General features: G+C 40.2%; 1 protein-coding gene across 5 annotated transcripts in view; it reads right to left on the bottom strand.

The window, feature by feature from the left end:
• Window positions 1-17,080: 17,080 nt before the first annotated feature.
• Window positions 17,081-20,243, bottom strand: part of sh3kbp1 (SH3-domain kinase binding protein 1) — a 41,826-nt gene continuing 38,663 nt past the window's right edge. For all 5 annotated transcript variants that reach the window (XM_088322661.1, XM_088322664.1, XM_088322663.1 and 2 more), the window contains one exon: window positions 17,081-18,577. In XM_088322661.1, the coding sequence (XP_088178787.1) occupies window positions 18,539-18,577 (39 nt within the window). In that variant the 3' untranslated portion in view covers window positions 17,081-18,538. The remainder of the gene's footprint in view (window positions 18,578-20,243) is intronic.

Genomic DNA, 20,243 nt, shown 5'->3' with positions numbered 1-20,243 from the left:
AACCCAAGCACCCCCAAAACGTATAGCATTTTAAAAATCCTCCCTTCCTTATCAGGGACAAGATAGGCCTAAATATTGTAAAAAAAAACACTCGCTAAAAAGTAAAGAAATCATACCGGCGGAGTCTGTGGAGGCTCCAGTATACGTATTACGGTGAGAGAGTATACTATATCACTTTAAAGGGACAGTGTGCAATGATTAATGCCTCATAGTGGTACAAAAAAAACTTTCATTCAAGTAAAAAGAAAAACACTGATTTAATTTGCAAAAATACATCATACTAATGTATATTTCTATATAAAAAAAAAATCATAGGTTGAGAAATTTGTATTTCTTTTACAAAGAGGAATTCCTACCGCAAAGTTACCACCATATTTTTCTGGCTGCTCGATGTGCTCTTGACATTGGTTTTTATTCGCGTTAGACACTACAGTGCCAACTACTAATCAAATATTACACACTGGGGCTTTAAGTGAAATGTAAAAAAATTGTTTAACCAACCAGATGCTCTGAAAGCTCTGAACTAAAATCATCCCTGACGGCGGTTTATATGTGGCATTTTTAATCTTGTGTGTGCATTTATCAACACATATGATTTTTAGACCCTGAGTTAAATGCGAACAGATTTGTGGATCTGAACAATACTCGTGTAAATATTTTTGAGACTTATCTTTACCCATATAGGTGTCAGGTAAAATGATGGTAATATGTAGCTGATATTTTCAGTGGCAGGAAGTTCTTCCCATTACAATTGATCACTGAGAAATGTTATCTTCATTTTATGCATGGCCCATAATAAATGTCCATTCTTGTTGCATAATCTTTGTACAAATATCTATTTTATAGTGTCCTGTAAAGGTGTAGCATGCACATGTCCTCTTGAGTGCGACCCGTAGGGGGCGACGACGCTTCATACGTCAATGCCATTCAAACTAATGCCAGCTGCCGTTCATCATGATGAAAGAAGAAATGCAACGGCAAAGGGAAGCCACCAGACAGCAGTGTCTGCGTCATTTTAAAGCAGACGTGTTTCGAAACATGGCAACAATTTCAAGCATTTACAAGCACTTTACCCATTATTTAAGCACTTTTCAATCTTTGAAAACACAACATTAGACTTGAAGCATTTTATAAGATTTCAAGCACCCGTACGAACCCTGTTAAAACTTGGGTGCGGCATTTGAAAACTTAAGGCTGCAATCATGACTTTAAGACATGAGATGCAACAAGATATGTAACACCTGATTTACGTGCAGTTCTTAGATGTGCTCGAACAAACTCTTTTTTTTTATCTTTTGGGGGATTTGTTCCGCCCCAAACAGGCCTGATAAAAGTAATATAAAAGCAGACCGGTGCAATGGAAAATAAATCATAAGAGCTATCCAACTCAGTTAGGCATTTTTAACACTTAATAGAGAAAATCTTTAACTTTCAATTTTTTAAGGACCCTTCAAACTATGCACTCGAACCTTTAACTCTCCTATTGTCCGCATTTTCTTTATACTGTTAGGAATTTAATATTAAAATGTACCGTTTACCAAATTGTTCAAATTAGTTATCTGATTCCATTAACCAAACACAACCTGCATTCTCCTAACAATGCGCACTCGTTTCTTGAAAAAAAATGAACAAGAGACCGGCATTTCCACACGGCGGCAGATTTAATTTCTTAAATAATTTAACTAAGTGAACTCCATCGAATTAGCCGAATTAGTGTCGCTCGAGTCTCTGTCAAGCCTCCTCTCTTGGTCTTCTACCTTTCTTCCTCTGCCCACGTTTTTTTCCGCAAGCGGGTGTGCCGGCTCCTCCGATGGCCGTGCCAGGAAAACCCCCAAGTGGGGTCCAACCCCTCGCCTCGATGTCTGGAGGAACTCGAAACAGGATAGCGTTTCTACGTCATCAGGGCCTTGTTCTCTAAACATCGCCTGCCGTCCCCCCGTCAGAGTCCTGTTATCAAAATTCCCCAGCCAAAACATTCTGCATTCGGATCAGCGTGAGCTGTCATTGAACTTCATTGAAATCTACATTGCACTCGATAAATGTAACTTGTATTTAATCGTATAAAATCCTTTATAATAAAATGTATAAAATACTTCAATACAGAGATTTTAAGTTGAATTGTCCTTATTGTCATTTTTATCAATGTATCTGTGTTTTCTTCTGAGAAGACAACACACCGCAAATGCTATAATAGGGGCAGATAGGGAGGGCCTAGTGAGTTGAGTGGGTGGACTGTCTCTGTGCGCGACCGTGATAGGCTGGTGCATGCTGTCAGTCAAACAGTGTTGTGGGCGCACAAGTCAATGTGGCCACTCAAAACAAACTGTAAAGCATGGCAACAACTAGCTCTTAGTAGCTCTTTACATTGAAAAGGAATTCACCTAATAAATCGGACTCTGAGGAAAGTCAGACGAGCGTAAAGAAATGGTGATCACCAGCAGGTTAAGGAAATGACTGGGGCGGTGTTTTAAGAGAACGCAATAGCAAGGCTGCAGCCTGCTGCGATGGCTAAGCTATGTAACAACCTTCACTAACCACACTTACCAAGCCTGGATCTCACCAACGCCAGATCCATTAACCATGAAATGGATGACCTCGATAGACCAGTGATTCCCAAACGTTTTCAGGCTGGCACCCCCTTTGCTCCCCAGTGAGTTCCTAGCTTAGCCTCTTTTTCTTGAAGCTGCAAATTAACTTCATTGAACTTTGTGAATATATCTGCCAAATAAGCAAGGCCATGCTTCATATTTCTTGGTTCATCACACAAAACAGAATTGGAGTCTTGGAAGACTTCAACAACTCTATCAAACAGTGAATAGAAACGTCTCAGGCAGTTTCCCTTTTGACAACCATCTAACACTAAACGTTCAAACTCTTCATCATTATCAGTGCACAGCTGTCGAAACAGTCGGGAATTGAGGGCATGTGCCTTGATTTTATTTATTGCTGTGAAAACAGTACTCATTGATTTGCGTAGTCTACCACTCAGGTTTTTTGCAACCAGATGCTGCTTGAGGATTACACAGTGCACTGTAAATACTCCAGGTACTTCTTATTTCAAGAAACTAATGAAGCCACTATGACGACCTACAAATGATGGTGCCCCATCTGTTGCACAGGCAGGAATGTTAGAAAGTGAGATTGTCAGGACCAGGACAGGAAACAGGAAGCAGAACCCACTCGCGTAATGATACTCACAGTTTATTGGGGAGAAGAGATACGGAGATCGTTGGTCGCGGGGAGTAGATTGCTCGGAACGCGGAAGTGGTCAAAAATCAAACGGATCGAGGCGAGAGTAAAACAGGCGCAAATACAAAGGAAAAAACGGAGATTCACGGGGCTTGGCAAAACAAGAACATAAACACAGGATAAACGGAGATTCTCAGGGTTTGACGTGTCAAAACAGAGTTTCGCAGACGCTCGGACAAAAGGCGACTCACAGGATAGCGTTTAAGTGGTCACAGGGAGCAATCTATCAATGAATTTGATGGATTTAAACTGTAAATATGTTATTCTACTGTTGCATTATCTTCTTTGCATACTGTGTGCCTTTCTTGCTTGTGTTGGAAGAAGGAGGAAACAAGATGTTCACTAAACAGCCGACACCTTATCTGCGGCGAGATAAGGGACCTCTCTGACCGCAGGCTCGCCTAGTTTCGTTTACTATAGATAACATGTTATCGTATAAACAGGTCTCAACTGTTTGTTTTGTCACTCCCCCTCCCTTTAGCAGAAGAGACCTTATGTAAATTAGGGCCTTCCGAACACAATAAAAAGGCAAGGAGCATAAGACTTTTTCAGAGTGTCCAGTAGTCTGTATTATGTAGACTATGGCCATTTCTCTTTGCAAGTAAGTCAAACTCACGTTCTCTGTGTCTTTTTTGTATATAGGTTTTGTTTACATCTGTTGGGTTAAACCTGACATTTATTGTGTCCTTCGAAAGCCGGATTCCAAGATACCTGACGATCCCAGCATGTGAGTAAAGATCCAGGCAAGTCTGTGGCCACAGCATTAAGACCCTTTTCGGGACTGGTCCTTTCCTTACAAGTTGGGATCCGAAGGTTGACGGAAAGTCCAAGGACTCAGAGAATTGTGAGTAAAACTTTTATTTTAAAAAGGAATGCATGTGACTAAAGTAAAAGGGTATGAGTGTGAAGAATTCAAAACAGAGTTAAGAAAATAAATCCTAACAATCCTAGGCACTATTAGGTAAAAGAGAAACGTGGCCAGTGAGCCTTAAGACACAGTGAAGTCTTAAGTAAGAGCGCAAGGGTTCCTCTCCGTTTCAAAAAGAACTCAAGGGAAGTTCTTTAAGACAGTGAAGTCTTAAGTAAGAGGGCAAGGGTTCCTCTAAGTAAAAGGGCAAGGGTTCCTCTCTGTTTAAAAATAACTCAAGGGAAGTTCTTTGTTCTTCAAAAAGAGTGAAAGTGAGTGTGAAAGAAAATACTATTACCACTAGGTAATTGTATTTTATACCAAAGCAACAGGGAATAAATGGTGAGCCTTTGTGGATGCATGTAGGCAAGAAAACTCCACCTGCAAAGGTAGAAGTTGAGGGTCTGTTTGACCCTCACAACAACCCCCCCCCCACCCCCCACCCCCCTCCGAGGACAACAAAGTCCGTTAGTACTTTGTTCCTTTGTTTCTTTGTACCCTTTGTTTCCTTATCCTCACTGTAAATGGGACTGGAGTCGTCCAATTTCGTTGTCACAGCATATCCCATGTTGTAACAATGACAATAAAGGCATATTCGATTCTATTCTATTCTATTCTATTCTATTCTAGAAGTGAGTTTTACCACAAAAGGTTATTTATCACCATCCTGTTGAAAGAGAAACTCAGTGTTAGAATACACTAGGTATTAAAAACCACTCCAAATTTAGTTCTAAAAATGGAAAAGGGGCAAAGTAAAGTAAAACAGAAGCTTTTAGAGGATTTTACGTGAAAAGACTGGAAAGTCATTCAAAAGGAAGATGCCTCAGCAATAGAACCCCTATGTTACTGGATAAAACAATATGACTTTAATGGGAAGTTGTCTACAGCAGGCATTAGATAAGTGCAACAAAAAAATAAGAAACCTAAATCACCAAATTTTGTTAAATTCATTAGAAGTTTGATTGTTTGGGCCCTGTGTATGTCTTATGTTATGTGTTTGTCTGTCTTACTCGTCAAAAAGAAAGCTAAACGCTAAAAAAAAAGTACGTTTACAAAAGAGCTGAGATTGTTCAAAGAGTGATATTTAAGAAGAATTGATAGAACAGATTAAAGGAGTTGGAAAAAGTAAATTTTTTGAGGAATAGGTGTTCACCATAAGGGTGTTTAACAGAGGCACCGGGGGCCACAGATGGTTCTGGAAATTTTCTTGCGGTCCGAATTTTTTAGTTGAAAATCGATAAATTAAAAACTGAGAAATTTAGGGAAAAATGAGTGAGTTATTTTAGATGTGTTAATTCAAGATAATGACAGAATAATACAGAAAAAGATAAGATATTCCTGTTTTCAGTTCAAAAATTGGTAAAATAAGGACTGGGAAGACTAGGAAAAATCTATTTGAGTGAATTGGAATAAATTAATTTGAGATAAAGATATTTTAATACAAAAGTATTGAAAAAGCGTTAATAAATAATTTATTTTCAATGAATATGGAGGAAAAATGTATTGAGTGGAATACAAATGAGTAATATAACTTGTTGCACATCAATATATGTGATTTTCACATTAAATAAGTGAAGCTAAAATAGTAGATTTAATTGGTTTGAAGAAAAAAATTAAAATTGAGTGAGATGATTCTACGTCATTTTCGCATTAAACTGGTGAGCTAAAAAGCTATTGTGAGAGGGCGTGTAAGGAAGGAATGTTATGTTGAGAATGGATTGTTGGCAGAACAGGTAGGGAAGTTACAAATACAGAAAGATAAAAGTAAGTAAAAGAAGGTATAAAGAGAAAAGAAAATAAATATTAAAGAAAAGGAGCATACAAAAAAGAAAGAGAAACATAAAGGGGAAAGTTAATTAAATATCAAAAAAGATAATTGGTTGAAAATTAAGTGAGACTAACCGTAATACCATAGATTGGGACAAATAACTTTACTTTTTCAACATTGAATTGTGTTAAGTCTAGATGACTAAAGCAAATGGGTGAGAGTGAAGCACATTATAGAGTGCTTTTGGAGGTCTTCGTTGACTTGAAAAGCGCTGTATAAATGCAGACCATTTACCATTTATAACATTACTTTTATAGAAAAGCTACAAATATAAAAGAAAATTATTGCAAGGGGATGAATATCTAATTAAATGCTAATAAGTATGGACATAATATGTTGTTTTGCTTTAGAAGAAGAAGAAATAAATACCACAATATTTATACACAAATAATATTACAGAGGAGAAAATGTACGGTATTGGGTAGCAACAGGCGTTAACACATGGTTCAGCGATTCTACTGGACTATCCAGAAAGTCATTATTCTGGACTATAATAGTAAACTCAGGAGTACATCTGGACAAAAAGAAGGAACGACAATTTACTTTACTAAGGAACAGGGAGAGCTATTAAAACAAATTCCTGATAAACTATGGTCCCAGGGACCCACAGATGTAAGACTAGTAAAAGTAGCACCACCTATAATAATAAGGCCCAAAACAGAACATCGGCCCAGAATAAAACAATATCCTTTAAAACCAGATGCAATGGAAGGAATAGAACCAGTAATAGAAGATTTAAAGAAGGTGGGAGTACTAGTAGAATACGCTGAGTCACCCGTAAACACACCGATGTTTCCTGTAAATGAGGCACCCCCATCAACATGATGGACAATTGTTCAGGATTTGATAGCAGTAAATAATGCAGTGATCCAAAGGTCCCTGTTTGGTGGATCCACACACGCTATTGAACTCACTGAACCCAAAGGATAAGTATTTCACAGTGGTAGATATAAACAATGCATTTTTCTCAGTACCAGTGCATAAAGACAGTCAATTCTGGTTTGCATTTACGTTTAAAGGGAAAATATATACCTACACGAGATTACCTCAAGGGTATTGTGAAAGTCCAAGAATTTACTCTCAAGTAAGTTTCGAGCCTCTAAATAAGAGCCAACTACTAACTTATGTAGATGACATATTAGTAGAATCAGGAAAAGAAAAAGAATATTGCACACTAAAGATCAGGAAATCTGAGTCATTTCAAATAATCAAAATTTTGAAATGAGTTTGAAAATAACGACGTATTAACACAGAAAAAGAAATAGTAAGATTGGAAATTAAATTTTCTGTTTTAATCTCTAAATGAAATGTGCTTTGTTTTTAAAAGGAAAAAAAGGACACACAAGTATTAATTCAGATAAGGTCATGTTTATTTGTATAGCTCTTAATCTCTAAGGATATTAAGGGGCTGCAAAGAGAAAAGACTATTGCAAACCGAAGATTATGATAATATTATAATATAATACAATGCGAGTTGATAAGGCAATTTATTAGTGACAAGTATGTCACGAGAGCGTGGTGGCGTGGAAGGTGACCGGACCAGAACGGAGGCAGGAGGCATGAAGGGAGAACTCAAATGCGTTGACGATCCATAGGTTTTATTTAATAAAATAAAAGTCGCCCGATACTCCGAGGCAAAACAGAACAATACAGAGTTCCTCCGGCACGAACTCAACAAGACAAGGCATAACAGACTAAAACAGGACAAGGCATAACAGACCGGGATTGTGAATAATGAGTAATGAACCAGCACCCGCCAAACCCAAAATCCAGCCTTAAATAGCAGAACAGCAATCAGCTGATCTGCTTCAGCTTGAGTTCGGGGGCGTGGCATACTGGTCGTCATGGCGACCGTGACAAAGTATATGTTGTTTTATAGATTCAGATTCAGATTCAGATTCAGATCTACTTTATTGTCATTCTAGTACACGTGTATACAGAACGAAATGTCGATACATCTGACCCGCACAGTTTCCTTGAATGTACAGATATAAGTAAAAGTTGTATTGTATTATGGCTACGTATAGTATTTTACCATAGTGCCGATAGTGCAAGAGGAGTAGCTAACCAGATGTGCAAAATGGGCAGTCAGGTTAACAAGTCAGGTAAACAGTAACACTGTAACAATAACGCTGTAAGTACAATAGTGCAGAGAGCAAATGTGCAAGGAGTGGCAAGCTATAAAGAACTGCCAGTAGTGCAAAAAGTCAGATTAGCAGCCGTTTAGATTTAGGTTAACTATATGTTAGATTGACCATTTAACAGTCTAATGGCCAGGGGGACTAGACTACTGCGGAACCTGGTGGTCCTGCACCGCACACTGCAGTACCTCTTCCCAGAGGCTAGCAGAGTGAACAGTCCATGATGGGGGTGAGAGGGGTCCCCGATAATGTTCTTAGCATGGGATAGGCAGCGCTTCTGGCCAATGTCCTGAATGGAGGGAAGTGTAGTCCCGATTATTTTCTCTGCTGTCCTCGTTACCCTCCTCACACTACCCCAGTCGGTAGCGCTGCAGCCTCCACACCACACAGAGATACAGCTGGTCAGGATACTCTCTATGGTGCCCCTGTAGAATGCGATGAGGGAAGGTCGGGGCAGGTGGGCTCTCCTCATCCTCCGCAGGAAGTACAGGCGCTGCTAGATAGATAGATAGATAGATAGATAGATAGATAGATAGATAGATAGATAGATAGATAGATAGATAGATAGATAGATAGATAGATAGATAGATAGATAGATAGATAGATAGATAGATAGATAGATAGATAGATAGATAGATAGATAGATAGATAGATAGATACTTTGCTGTGCCCTCTTAACCAGTGATGCAGTGTTCACGGACCAGGTGAGTTTGTTTGTAATGTGCACCCCTAGGAACTTGATACTGCTGACAACCTCCACAGCCTTGGTGTTGATGCAAAGTGGGGCATGGTTGGGCTGGTTTTTCCTAAAGTCGACAATGATCTCTTTAGTTTTGTCAACATTCAGGACCAGGCTGTTGTCCCTGCACCAGCCCACCAACTGCTCCACCTCCTCTCTGTAGGCCAGGTCGTTGTCGTCCCTGATGAGGCCCACCACTGTTGTGTCGTCAGCATACTTCACGATGTGGTTTGTGGCGGACCTAGGGACGCAGTCGTGTGTCATCAAGGTGAACAGCAAGGGGCTCAGGACACAGCCTTGGGGGGGAGCCCGTGCTGAGGTAGATGACATCTGAGATGTTCTGACCTATCCGCACTGATTGGGGTCTGTCACTGAGGAAGTCCAGCAGCCAGTTCCGCAGGGGGGTGTTGAAACCCAGGAGTCTCATTTTGTCTACCAGATGTTGTGTGATGATGGTGTTGAATGCTGAACTGAAGTCCAGGAACAGCATCCGCACATGGGTGTTCTTCTCCTCTAGGTGTGTCAGGCTCAGGTGAAGCGCAGAGGAGATGGCATCCCTGGTGGAGCGGTTTGTCCGGTAGGCAAACTGAAAGGGGTCGAATGAGGAGGGGAGACTGGAGGTGATGTGCTCTTTAACCAGTCTCTCAAAGCACTTCATTATGATAGGAGTCAGTGCAACGGGCCGGTAATCGTTGAATGATAAGATCTGGGGTTTCTTTGGCACTGGGATGATGTTGGCAATTTTGAAGCATGATGGTACTTTGGCTTGGTCTAGCGAGGTGTTGAAAATGTCTGTTAGTACACAAGCCAGCTGATCGGCGCACTCCCTAAGTATCCGCCCCGGAATGTTGTCCGGGCCTGGAGCCTTCCTTGTGTTGACCCCTCTCAGGGTCTTTCTCACGTCAGTTGAGTCCAGGTGGAGTGCTCTTTCGTCATGATTTGGAACCGTTTTCGCTGCAGGGGTGCCGTTTTGTGCCTCGAACCTTCCAAAGAATTTGTTGAGGTCATTCAGAAAGTCCATGCTAGTGTCCTGCACTGGGGCGGTGGTTGGCTTGCATTTGGTGATGGCCTGAATGCCTTTTCACATATCCCTGGTGTTGGTTGTACTGAGGAAACGTTCCTGGATTTTTTGACTGTGCGTTCGCTTAGCTAGTCTGATAGCACGGTTCAGGTTAGCCCTTGCTGATCTCAGTGCCTCCTTGTCACCAGATTTAAAGGCAAGGTTCCGTACTTTTAGTTGTTTGCGTATCTCAGCAGTCATCCAGGGCTTCTGATTGGCACGGGTGCATATAGTTTTGGTATTGCTGACGTCTTCTGCGCATTTACTGATGTAGGCTGACACAGAAATGGCGTACTCATCTATATTTATTTTGTTGTTGTAAGTGGCAGCCGATTTAAACATGTCCCAATCAGTGCAATCAAAGCAGTCCTGTAGTGCCTCCATTGCCCCCTCAGACCACACCCTCACCTGCTTCACTGTAGGTTTTTCTCTGGTCAGCAGGGGCTTGTATGCTGGAATTAGCATAACAGAAAGGTGATCTGATGAGCCAAGGTGGGGGCGGGGGGCTGCTTTATATGCACCTTTGATGTTTGTGTAGGCCAGGTCTAATGTGTTCCTACCTCTTGTAGCAAAGTTTACATGCTGATGGAAATGCGGGAGAACTGTTTTCATATTGGCCTGGTTAAAGTCCCCCGCCGCAATAAAAATGCACTCGGTGTAAGCATGCTGCAGTTCACTCACAGTTCGGTAGAGAACGTCCATTGCCTCCTTCGTATTAGCGCTGGGGGGCACGTACACAGCAGTAATGATGGTCGCGCTAAACTCCCTCGGTAGGTAGAAGGGTCTGCAGATCACCGTCAAAAGTTCAATGTCTCGTGAGCAGTGATTCGAGATTATCTTCGCATTTCTACACCAGTTGTTGTTGGTATAAATGCATAGACCGCCACCCCTGCTCTTGCCGGTGAGCTCGCCGCTTCTATCAGCGCGGAAAGCAGTTAGCCCCACAATGCTAACAGCGTCATTCGGGATAGATGAGTTTAGCCATGTCTCCATCAAAATTAAAGCACAACAGTTTGTCAACTCGCGGTTCGATGTGAATTCCACTTGTAAATGGTCCAGTTTGTTGTCCAGGGAGCGGACGTTGGATAGGAAAATGGATGGTAGAGGCGTTTTGAAGGGTTTGGCCTTCATCCGAGCCGTTAGCCCGGCCCGACAACCTCGTTTCCTTCCCCGGTCACAGCGCTTCCGCTTGCCACTTTTACTCGCTGCTTTGTAGGCCGCTGTGTTCTGTTGACGTAGCACTCCGAGGCTAAGTAAACACTCCAGAGTGATCGTAGAAATTTGCGCTGGATTTCTGGATGTTCGCATATCCAGCAAAAAACTGCGATCGTATATTAATCTGCAGTTAGAGTTGTCTTTGTTCGAAGATTGGGGTTTTTGACCAGAATGTGAGAAACTGTCGGGAGCAGATGCAGCCGCAGCCATACAGAGCGCCGCCATTATGTTAATCATTTTGTTGAATCAATGAGAAAAGATAGTTGATTATGATTGAAGAGAGAGGAAATGACAATTAAAAAAGATTTGACGTTGAGTTCCATTTGGCATTTTTGAGATTTTTGATGTTTAGGCAGTGTGATGGTTTGGAATTTTGATGAGTTTAGCGCCAAGGACAAGATCCCCTAGGAGGACAACTGATAAAAAGTCCTTCAAGAGAAGGTGAAATAAGCCACGCTTAATTTTTAAGTATAAGCATGTTACAATTAACAAATGATTAATAAATACGTAACAATTTCTGACTTATAGTTAAAAAGAAACAATTTCTATGGAAGGAGTGTTTTCAGAAGATAACGAGAAACTGATTGAGCCTGAGTAGGTAGGATCATAGGAATTTAAAAATAGCAGATTAATTATCTTGAGACAGATCATGAGAATTTAAAAATATATCTGCATGGATAAAAAATAATGTCTACATGGTCATTTAACTTAAAGAAAAAAGGAAACAAAACGTGAACAAAAGAAAAAGAGGCTAAAATAACAGAGAAAGTACTGTTTCGTAGGAAAGAAAGATGAAACAGGAAAAAGGAGGACAGGCTATGCTGTAGTAACACATGATAAAGTATTAAAGGCAGAAGCATTAACTCAACATTGTTCAGCTCAAGCTGCAGAATTAGTGATCCTAACAGAAGCCTGCAAACTTATGAAAGATAAGATAGCAACAATATACACAGATAGCCAGTATGCCTATGCAACAACTCACACGTTTGCACAACACTGGAAAAATAGAGGTATGATAACATCAACAGGAAAACCAGTGACACATAACAGAACTATTACAAGCAGTGCAGCTGCCAAAACAGTTAGCTATATGTAAATGTGTGGCCCACACAACAGAAACAAACCCAGTTTCAAAGGGCAATGCATTTGCAGATAAAATAGCAAAACAAGCTGCACAACGAGAAATAACAGTTCTAAGTCTAACAGAAAATGCCTTAAAAAACAAAATACTACAAGAAATGCAACAACAATCGCCTAAACCAGAGCAAGAACTCTGGAAAAGAAAAGGAGCACACCTAAAAGATGGAATTTATAAATGACCAGAAGATAAACCAATCTTACCAAAAAATCTATACCAATGGGCAGCAATATTGAGCCATGGGAAAACACATGTCTCAACAGGAGGGATGGTAGGATTGATAAACCAGATATTGATAACCTATGGTTTTAACTCCTATTAAAAAAAAATTATAATAATAAAATAAAAAATTGTAGAACATGTTTGATATGTGCAAAGCACAATGCTCAGGGTAATCTAAGACCAAAGAGAGGACAGTTTCCAAAGATAGAGAACTGTAATTAATCACCTTTATGGACTTTATAGAACTTAACAATAGTGAAGGGAAAAAGTTATGTTTAATGATAATAGGTTCATTCTCAAAATGGATAGAGCTTTTTCCTACAAACACCCAGATGCGCTAACAGTAGCTAAAGCATTATGCCAAGACATAATTCCATGTTATGGGATTCCAGAAAAGATCTATAGTGATAATGGTTCACATTTTGTAAATCAAATAATAACTAAAATAGGCCAAGCATTTCATATAGACCTAAAACATCACTGTGCTTATCACCCACAAAGTGCAGGGTTGGTGGAAAAGATGAATGGAACTATAAAAAAACAGACTTAGGAAGTGTATGGAAGAAACCAAAAGACCATGGACTAAATGTCTAGAATTAGTAAAACTGTATATTAACATCACCAGTACAAATGTGCTAACACCATATGAAGTAATATTTGGTGGATTACCATTCTTTAAAAAATATGTGGGAAACTGATGATGAAAGTACTCTAGCTGATTACATGAGAAAAATGTTGCAGCACCAGAAGCAACTGGCGGATCGTAATGATAACGATGATACACTTTCTATGTCTCCACAGGAAAGCCAATTAGTTGAACCAGGAGATTGGGTCCTGATAAAAAGCAGTAAAGATTACAAAAAAACACATGAGCTCATTTGACACACTGTAAGAAAGTAATTAAGCATGAGTAAAATAACTGTTTCAATGTTTCTATTTTAGCATACGCTTTGATTGTTCTTAGTTGCGTCATTGTAATAGCACTGTGGTACCTACTGGAGAGCTGTTATTCCTCAACAAAACTTTCAGAGGAAGTCTGGCTACAAAGGGGGCTGCAATTATAGTTTGCAGTCGTCTCAAACCAGTGAAGATTGTCCACAACTCTGGAAGTGTTAGGAGGAATTGCAGATCTGCAGGTAGAATGCTAACAGGTAGAATGGTAGCAGTAGGCGAATTGGTAGTAGCAATTATAGCAACGTTTTTATTGTTATTTGAAGAAAACCTTAATGTGCAAAAGAGAAGAAGAAAAAGTAAAAGAACTCTCAGGAAGACAACTGGGATGGCGTTCCCCAGGTTTCTCCAAGAACCCCGCAGGCGCTGAGATGCTTTTGCACCCGGCAGTGGTGAAGCCGTATTCGACACTCCTTGCTGAGAGCTCCAACCCTGCAACTCTGGAGGGCGCTGCAGGGTCTCTTCAAAACCTCTCGGCCGGTCACTGGAAGTTTGCGGCATACAACCGTGCTGCAGTGTGGAAGGAAAAAGGACTTTCCATCCTGGTGGAGCTGCTGCGAATGGACAACGATTGAGTTGCGTGTGGAGACCACATGCCGCGGACCTATGTTCCCTAACAAAGTAGATGCAGGAAACCTTTCTTTGATAAATAGAACTGGTATAGACAAACAAATGGGTGAATTAAATTATACACCATGTCACTCAGTGCAAGCTGTAGGTATCAACTTCAAACCTCAGTCTCGAAGTGACATCTAGTGGTGGTGAGGAGATGATGAGCAATTTGATAGACTACCTACATTGATAGCATCGGAGTACCTGATGAGTATAAGTTAGCAGACCAAATAGCAGCAGGATTTGAATCACTTCTATGTTGGTGGTGCACTATTGATAAAAATGTTAATAGAATCAACTACAACCACTATAACGTGCAGAGACTGGGCAACCATAATGAAAAAGGATTCTCCGCCATCCACGAGCAGTTGTCAGCTACCTCCCTTATGGCTTTCCAAAATAGAATTGCTGTTGACATGCTGTTAGCAGAAAAAGGAGGAGTCTGTGCCATATTTGGTGATAAGTGCTGCACGTTCATTCCTAATAATACAGCAGCTGACGGGAGTCTCACCAAAGCTTTGGAAGGATTCAGGTCCCTTAACAGCAAAATGAAAGACCATTCTGGAGTTGACACATCAATGTGGGACAGGTTTGGAGACATGTTTGGTAGATAAAAACAACTGGTGTTGTCTATTCTCATGTCGATGGCTGTATTTACAGCTATCCTCACCTTATGTGGATGTTGTTGTATCCCTTGCATTAGAGTTTTATGCACCAGAATGATTACCACTGCTATACAGCCTGTTGAAACAGAGCTATCAGAAATGTATGCACTTCACACCCCAAATGGTGAAGCTCAGAAAGACAGTGATGACGATGATGCTTCCTTACATTTTCCAGATCTTTTTTTTAGAAGTTTTTGACTACGGTGAATCAAGCGACAAAGTTTAACCTCTAAGTGTAACATGAGTACTATAACATGATTCTGTAACTGAAAATCGAGAGAAGAAGTTATTGGATGACAAAGAGAAATAGTGCAAAGTGAATAAACAGGAGGGAAATGATGGATTTAAACTGTAAATATGTTATTCTACTGTTGCATTATCTTCTTTGCATACTGTGTGCCTTTCTTGCTTGTGTTTGAAGAAGGAGGAAACAAGATGTTCACTAAACAGCCGACACCTTATCTGCGGCGAGATAAGGGACCTCTCTGACCGCAGGCTCGCCTAGTTTCGTTTACTATAGATAACATGTTATCGTATAAACAGGTCTCAACTGTTTGTTTTGTCACTCCCCCTCCCTTTAGCAGAAGAGACCTTATGTAAATTAGGGCCTTCCGAACACAATAAAAAGGCAAGGAGCATAAGACTTTTTCAGAGTGTCCAGTAGTCTGCATTATGTAGACTATGGCCATTTCTCCTTGCAAGTAAGTCAAACTCACGTTCTCTGTGTCTTTTTTGTATATAGGTTTTGTTTACATCTGTTGGGTTAAACCTGACAGAATTTCAGCTGGTGCCCATGAGCGGGGCCAATTGGGCGCCCTGGCAACCGTGACAGGAGCTGGTGCCACACGGTGGGGGCCAATGGGCGCCATGGCAACCGTGACAGAGATGTCTTTCTCTTTGAAAAAATCATCAATGACACGAAATACTGTCTTCCCTTTTGTGTCCGTTTCAACCTCTTGGACCAAGCTTTCATCTTTGACAAAATGAACATAAGCAAGAAGCAAAGATTCATTGCTTGGCAGAGTGGACTCATCTCACTAAAATAATTCTGTTGTCCTAAGCATGTTACACAATGTTTCTTCAATATTTTCAGCCATTTCATTGATTCTTCTCCAAACAGAGTTATCACTGAGAGAAATAGCTTTTATAATTTGGTCAGGTGACAACTGTGTGTAGAACCTCTCTTCCTGCTGGTATATTAATATCTTCTCCAATTGTATGAGGCTTACCAGATCTAGCAATCAGCAAAGAGATTTGGGGCGGCTTAGGAGGTAGAGCGCTCGTCTTGGGATCAAGAGATCTCGATTCTCGGCTCCTCCGTGTTATATGCCAAAGTGTCCTTGGGCAAGACACTGAATCCCTAATGCCCCCGATAGCAGGTTGTTGCCTTGCATGTTATCGGTTAGTTAGTGTGTAAAGGGGAAAAGTGTGAAGCACATTGTAAAGTGCTTTAGGAGGTCTTCATTGACTTGAAAAGCGCTATATAAATGCAGACCATTTAAGATGTTGTCTGATGCTCGCAAAGAGTCAGTAGATTGTTGTAAAATGCTGGCAGATATATTTCGATGGATTTCCGTTTCCAAATGTTGTCTTGGAGTGACCCAAGTTTTTGTCTGCTTTATCAGAGTGCATTTTCTTCAAAGCCTCGAAAGTTTCAGCGCTTCATTTGAAAACACTCTATCACACAGTAGACACATTGGTTGCTGTTGGTTGTGTGGTACGGCGACAAATCCATATTTCAGATATTCAAACCTTCCTGTGTGGAGTTGCATGTTCTCCACGTGCTTGCGTGTGTTACGTCAGGGCACTGCGGTTTACTTCTACATTTCAAAAACAGGCATGCCAGGTGAATTGGCCGGTCCAAATTGTCCCTAAGTGTGAATGAGCAAGTGAGTTGTCTGTGTCTGTGTGCCCTGCGACTGGCTGGCAACCAGTTCAGTGTGTCCCCTGCCCACTGCCCGAAGATAGTTGGGATGGGTTCCAACACCCCGCCATAATTTGCCCAATTTAGACAAAAACAAGGATTCATCCCCTTTTCATTAGTTGCCCTAATGTAGGTTTTAGATAAGGGGATGGTGTCATAAGAGTCTGTGGTTTGCAATAATCTGTGGTCTGTGCAGCCCTTTGATACTCTTTGTGATTAAGGGCTACACAAATAAACATGACTTGACTTGACTTGTTTATATTTCCCTTCGGGGATGAACAAAGTATCTATCTATCTATCTATCTATCTAAAATGCTATTTTAGCCATTGGGTGACATATTAACACCTTGTTGAAAATCGACTATGGGGCTGGACTTTTTCTTTTTTTCTTTTAGAAAAATAACTAATCGTAATAAATGAAACAAACAGTACATAATAGAATCTTTATTACACAGAATTATAAAAGAATATATATATATTTATTTATATATTTTTTGTTAGGGCCATCCTGGAGGAAGAGAAGTCAAGAAAACATTTTGGTTTGTTTTCTTGTGTGTGACAAAAAAATAAAGAGGAAGGCCACAGTGATGTCGCTGTAGATTTCGAAGTCGGAGCAGTTCATGCTAGCAAGGCGCAATCACAAACATAAACAGCCTACTTTCCCGTCTACCGCTAACATGACTGCTAGCATAAAAGCATCAACTCCTTGCGATGAGGTCCCAAAAAAGTGCACTTTTTCGTGACCGTGAAGGCAAACTAGACACTATTGTCGCCATCACAGATGTGCTCATGCATTAGCGTACACATTTCAGAACTCAGCTAGTACTTTAGCTAGCTTGTCCTGTCAACCATCTGAAAGGTACAGTACAGTCGATCGCTCAATTATTTTGTTAGCGCTAAGCTACTAGTCTATGGAAGCCCAAGAGCGCTAAAACGCAATAACTAAAATCCATCTTTTCGACCATTATTTTAAAAAGATTTTTGGGGTATTATTAAATATGTACCGGTACTTATTTTTTGGGGGGAAATATTGTATTTAAATTAAAAAAATCTTATTCTTAATGATTTTTTACAATGGATGTTCTTAAAATTATTTTATTTTATTTTGAGACGTCATACTTTTCAGTTTTTGGAGTATTTTACCTAACTGAATTTATTTTAATTTCAATATTTCCGTCAATTTTTATATTAAATGCACTTTTTCCTCCCTAGAAAACCGTTTTATGGAATAATGAATCTGCTGACAATCAAACCACAGGAGGTGGGGCTATAGAACTATAGACTAATCAATTAATCAAAACTACATATAAAAAATGTGTGAAACAAATTGTCAAAATAAATAACACATGGAAATTAAATTATTTAACCAATAAAAATAAATTATTTCAAAAGTACATTTTTTTTTTTACATCTGATGAGATATTTTGTTTTAATTTACAGATTTTAAAGAATAGTCAGTAAAGAAAAATCCATAATAATGCTGATTTGTATTTATTGAATTTTGGCACTCTTGGGCTTTGTTTGGATAAATTAGTTATCACCAGATTGTAAATTTCCATCCAAAACACTGAAAAATGTATTGTGCCGTGTCCCAATTGAGATAATAATAGCAAGTTGAGAAATGATTATAATTTATATGTTATAACAACCTGAAACAGGAACCAACCGACCCGCGGGGGTTTCGTTGGGTTTCCGTAAAAATGGTATCGGCAACCTCAGAGAAAAGAAGGACGATAGCTGGTTAGAAACAAACAGGAAAGAAAGTGAATGTAAGGCAGGGGGAGTTTTTTGGGGTGCGGGGATTTTGTTGGGGGGATAAACCCCCTCGAGTTCATGAAGCCGATCGTTTTATTGATCGTTTGGCACGATTATCATATTCTCCGGAGCTCATTTGGACAAGATCTTCTTGATGTGCTCCACTTCCATCTGTGAAGGACAAAATTTCATAATAAATGTAAATGATTTTACTCTCCTTTCCGCCTCAAGAGGGCGCCATAAAAGTGTTTCAACCGTAGACCCCCGGGGTGCAGTGACCCCGCCTTGCGTCATTTTCACTTTACAATGCTAAATACATGCTTGTCATCCTCAGCCAATTGCTTCCTTATTAATTATTGCAATTCCCCTTATTAAGCTATAATAAACCTTATAAACACATCGCGGCACCTATAAACTCACAGCAAGACAGACTATGTAGAGTTAAAAAAAAAAGACAATTTTGTGTAAACAAGTTTATTTTATTTACCAAATAAATGCCTAATCGAGTGTACCGCGACCATGTCAGCAATCTACGATGACGTTATCTGCTCCAAGTGACAGACCATCCAGATTAGAGTCGAAATGGGAAAGACGAGATCGGTCTAGCAAAAAAGGAGTTTTTAAAATCGATTAAAATAAATAAATAAATAAGATTCCAAAACAAAACTAGTTGTATAGGTTGCACTAATTGAAATGATCAAAAAAACGTACAAAATAAAGGGGAAACGTATACATTGATAGGTGAGATATTTAAACTTGCAGTGATGCTAAATGGAGAAGCAAAATCAGGAGGACTACGAGGTTTTTCTGACCCTTTTTGCAACAAATTATTTTGCAAGAATGAATACTTCAAACTTTACATTTTAGATCCTAATATCGGTATTCATGACTGTAGCCAAATTGTTAGTTAGTCCTATGTCTAGTTCCTGACTGTAAAAAAACCATCAGTAACGGCCACAGTACCTAAAAAACACCAGTATGGGACACTTGCAATAGTATCAATATCAGGATGCACTCTGTGATATCTAGAGTAGTCTATTCTAGTTCCTGACAGTAAAACCGATTGTGTATCTTGGTATCAATGCTGATGATTGCAGCCAAATTGTCAGTCTTAGGTCTAGTTCCTGACTGTAAGACAACCTCTTGTACCAGCCACAGTCATGAGTACCAATACCATTGTATTTCCTGACTGTAAAAAACCCGAGTATGGGACACTTACAATAATACAGCGACCAGAATACATGCTGTCGATATCTACAATTGTCAAATCGAGATTCCTACTGTAAAACCAGCACTAGTATCAGACACAGTCATGACCAATGTTCCCTCTAATTTTCCACGGGTCTGGGCGTTCACACAAAGTCAGTGAGCAACGCTCGAAACAACAGTGAGCAACCATAATCCCAATCTCATTAGCTGCACCGCTTATACTCAGTAGGGTGGCGGGGGTGCTGGAGCCCATCCCAGCAATCATCGGGCAGTGGGCAGGGGACACTCTGAACTGGTTGCCAGCCAATCGCAGGGCACACTGGGACAGACAACTCGCTCGCCCATTCACACCTGGGGACAATTTGGACCGGCCAATCCACCTGAAATGCATGTCTTTGGAATGTGGGAGGAAACCCACGCAAGCACGGGGAGAACATACAAACTCCGCACAGGAAGTCCAGTAGCTGGATTTGAACCCACACAGGAGGTTCCCAAGACCTTAGAACTGTGCCTGCACACGTGCTAACCACTGCGCTGCCGTGCTGCCTCATAATCCCAAGTGTGGCAAGATAATTAATTATCAAACATGTCCAAAACTTGACATCAAGTTACATTTTGCGAGTTTCCG

The sequence above is a fragment of the Urocampus carinirostris genome, chromosome 18 (genome assembly GCF_059441175.1).
Source record: "Urocampus carinirostris isolate Australia breed hairy pipefish chromosome 18, RoL_Ucar_1.0, whole genome shotgun sequence".
In the NCBI taxonomy this organism is placed as follows: Eukaryota; Metazoa; Chordata; class Actinopteri; order Syngnathiformes; family Syngnathidae; genus Urocampus; species Urocampus carinirostris.
This window is presented reverse-complemented; position numbering and strand designations above follow the sequence as displayed.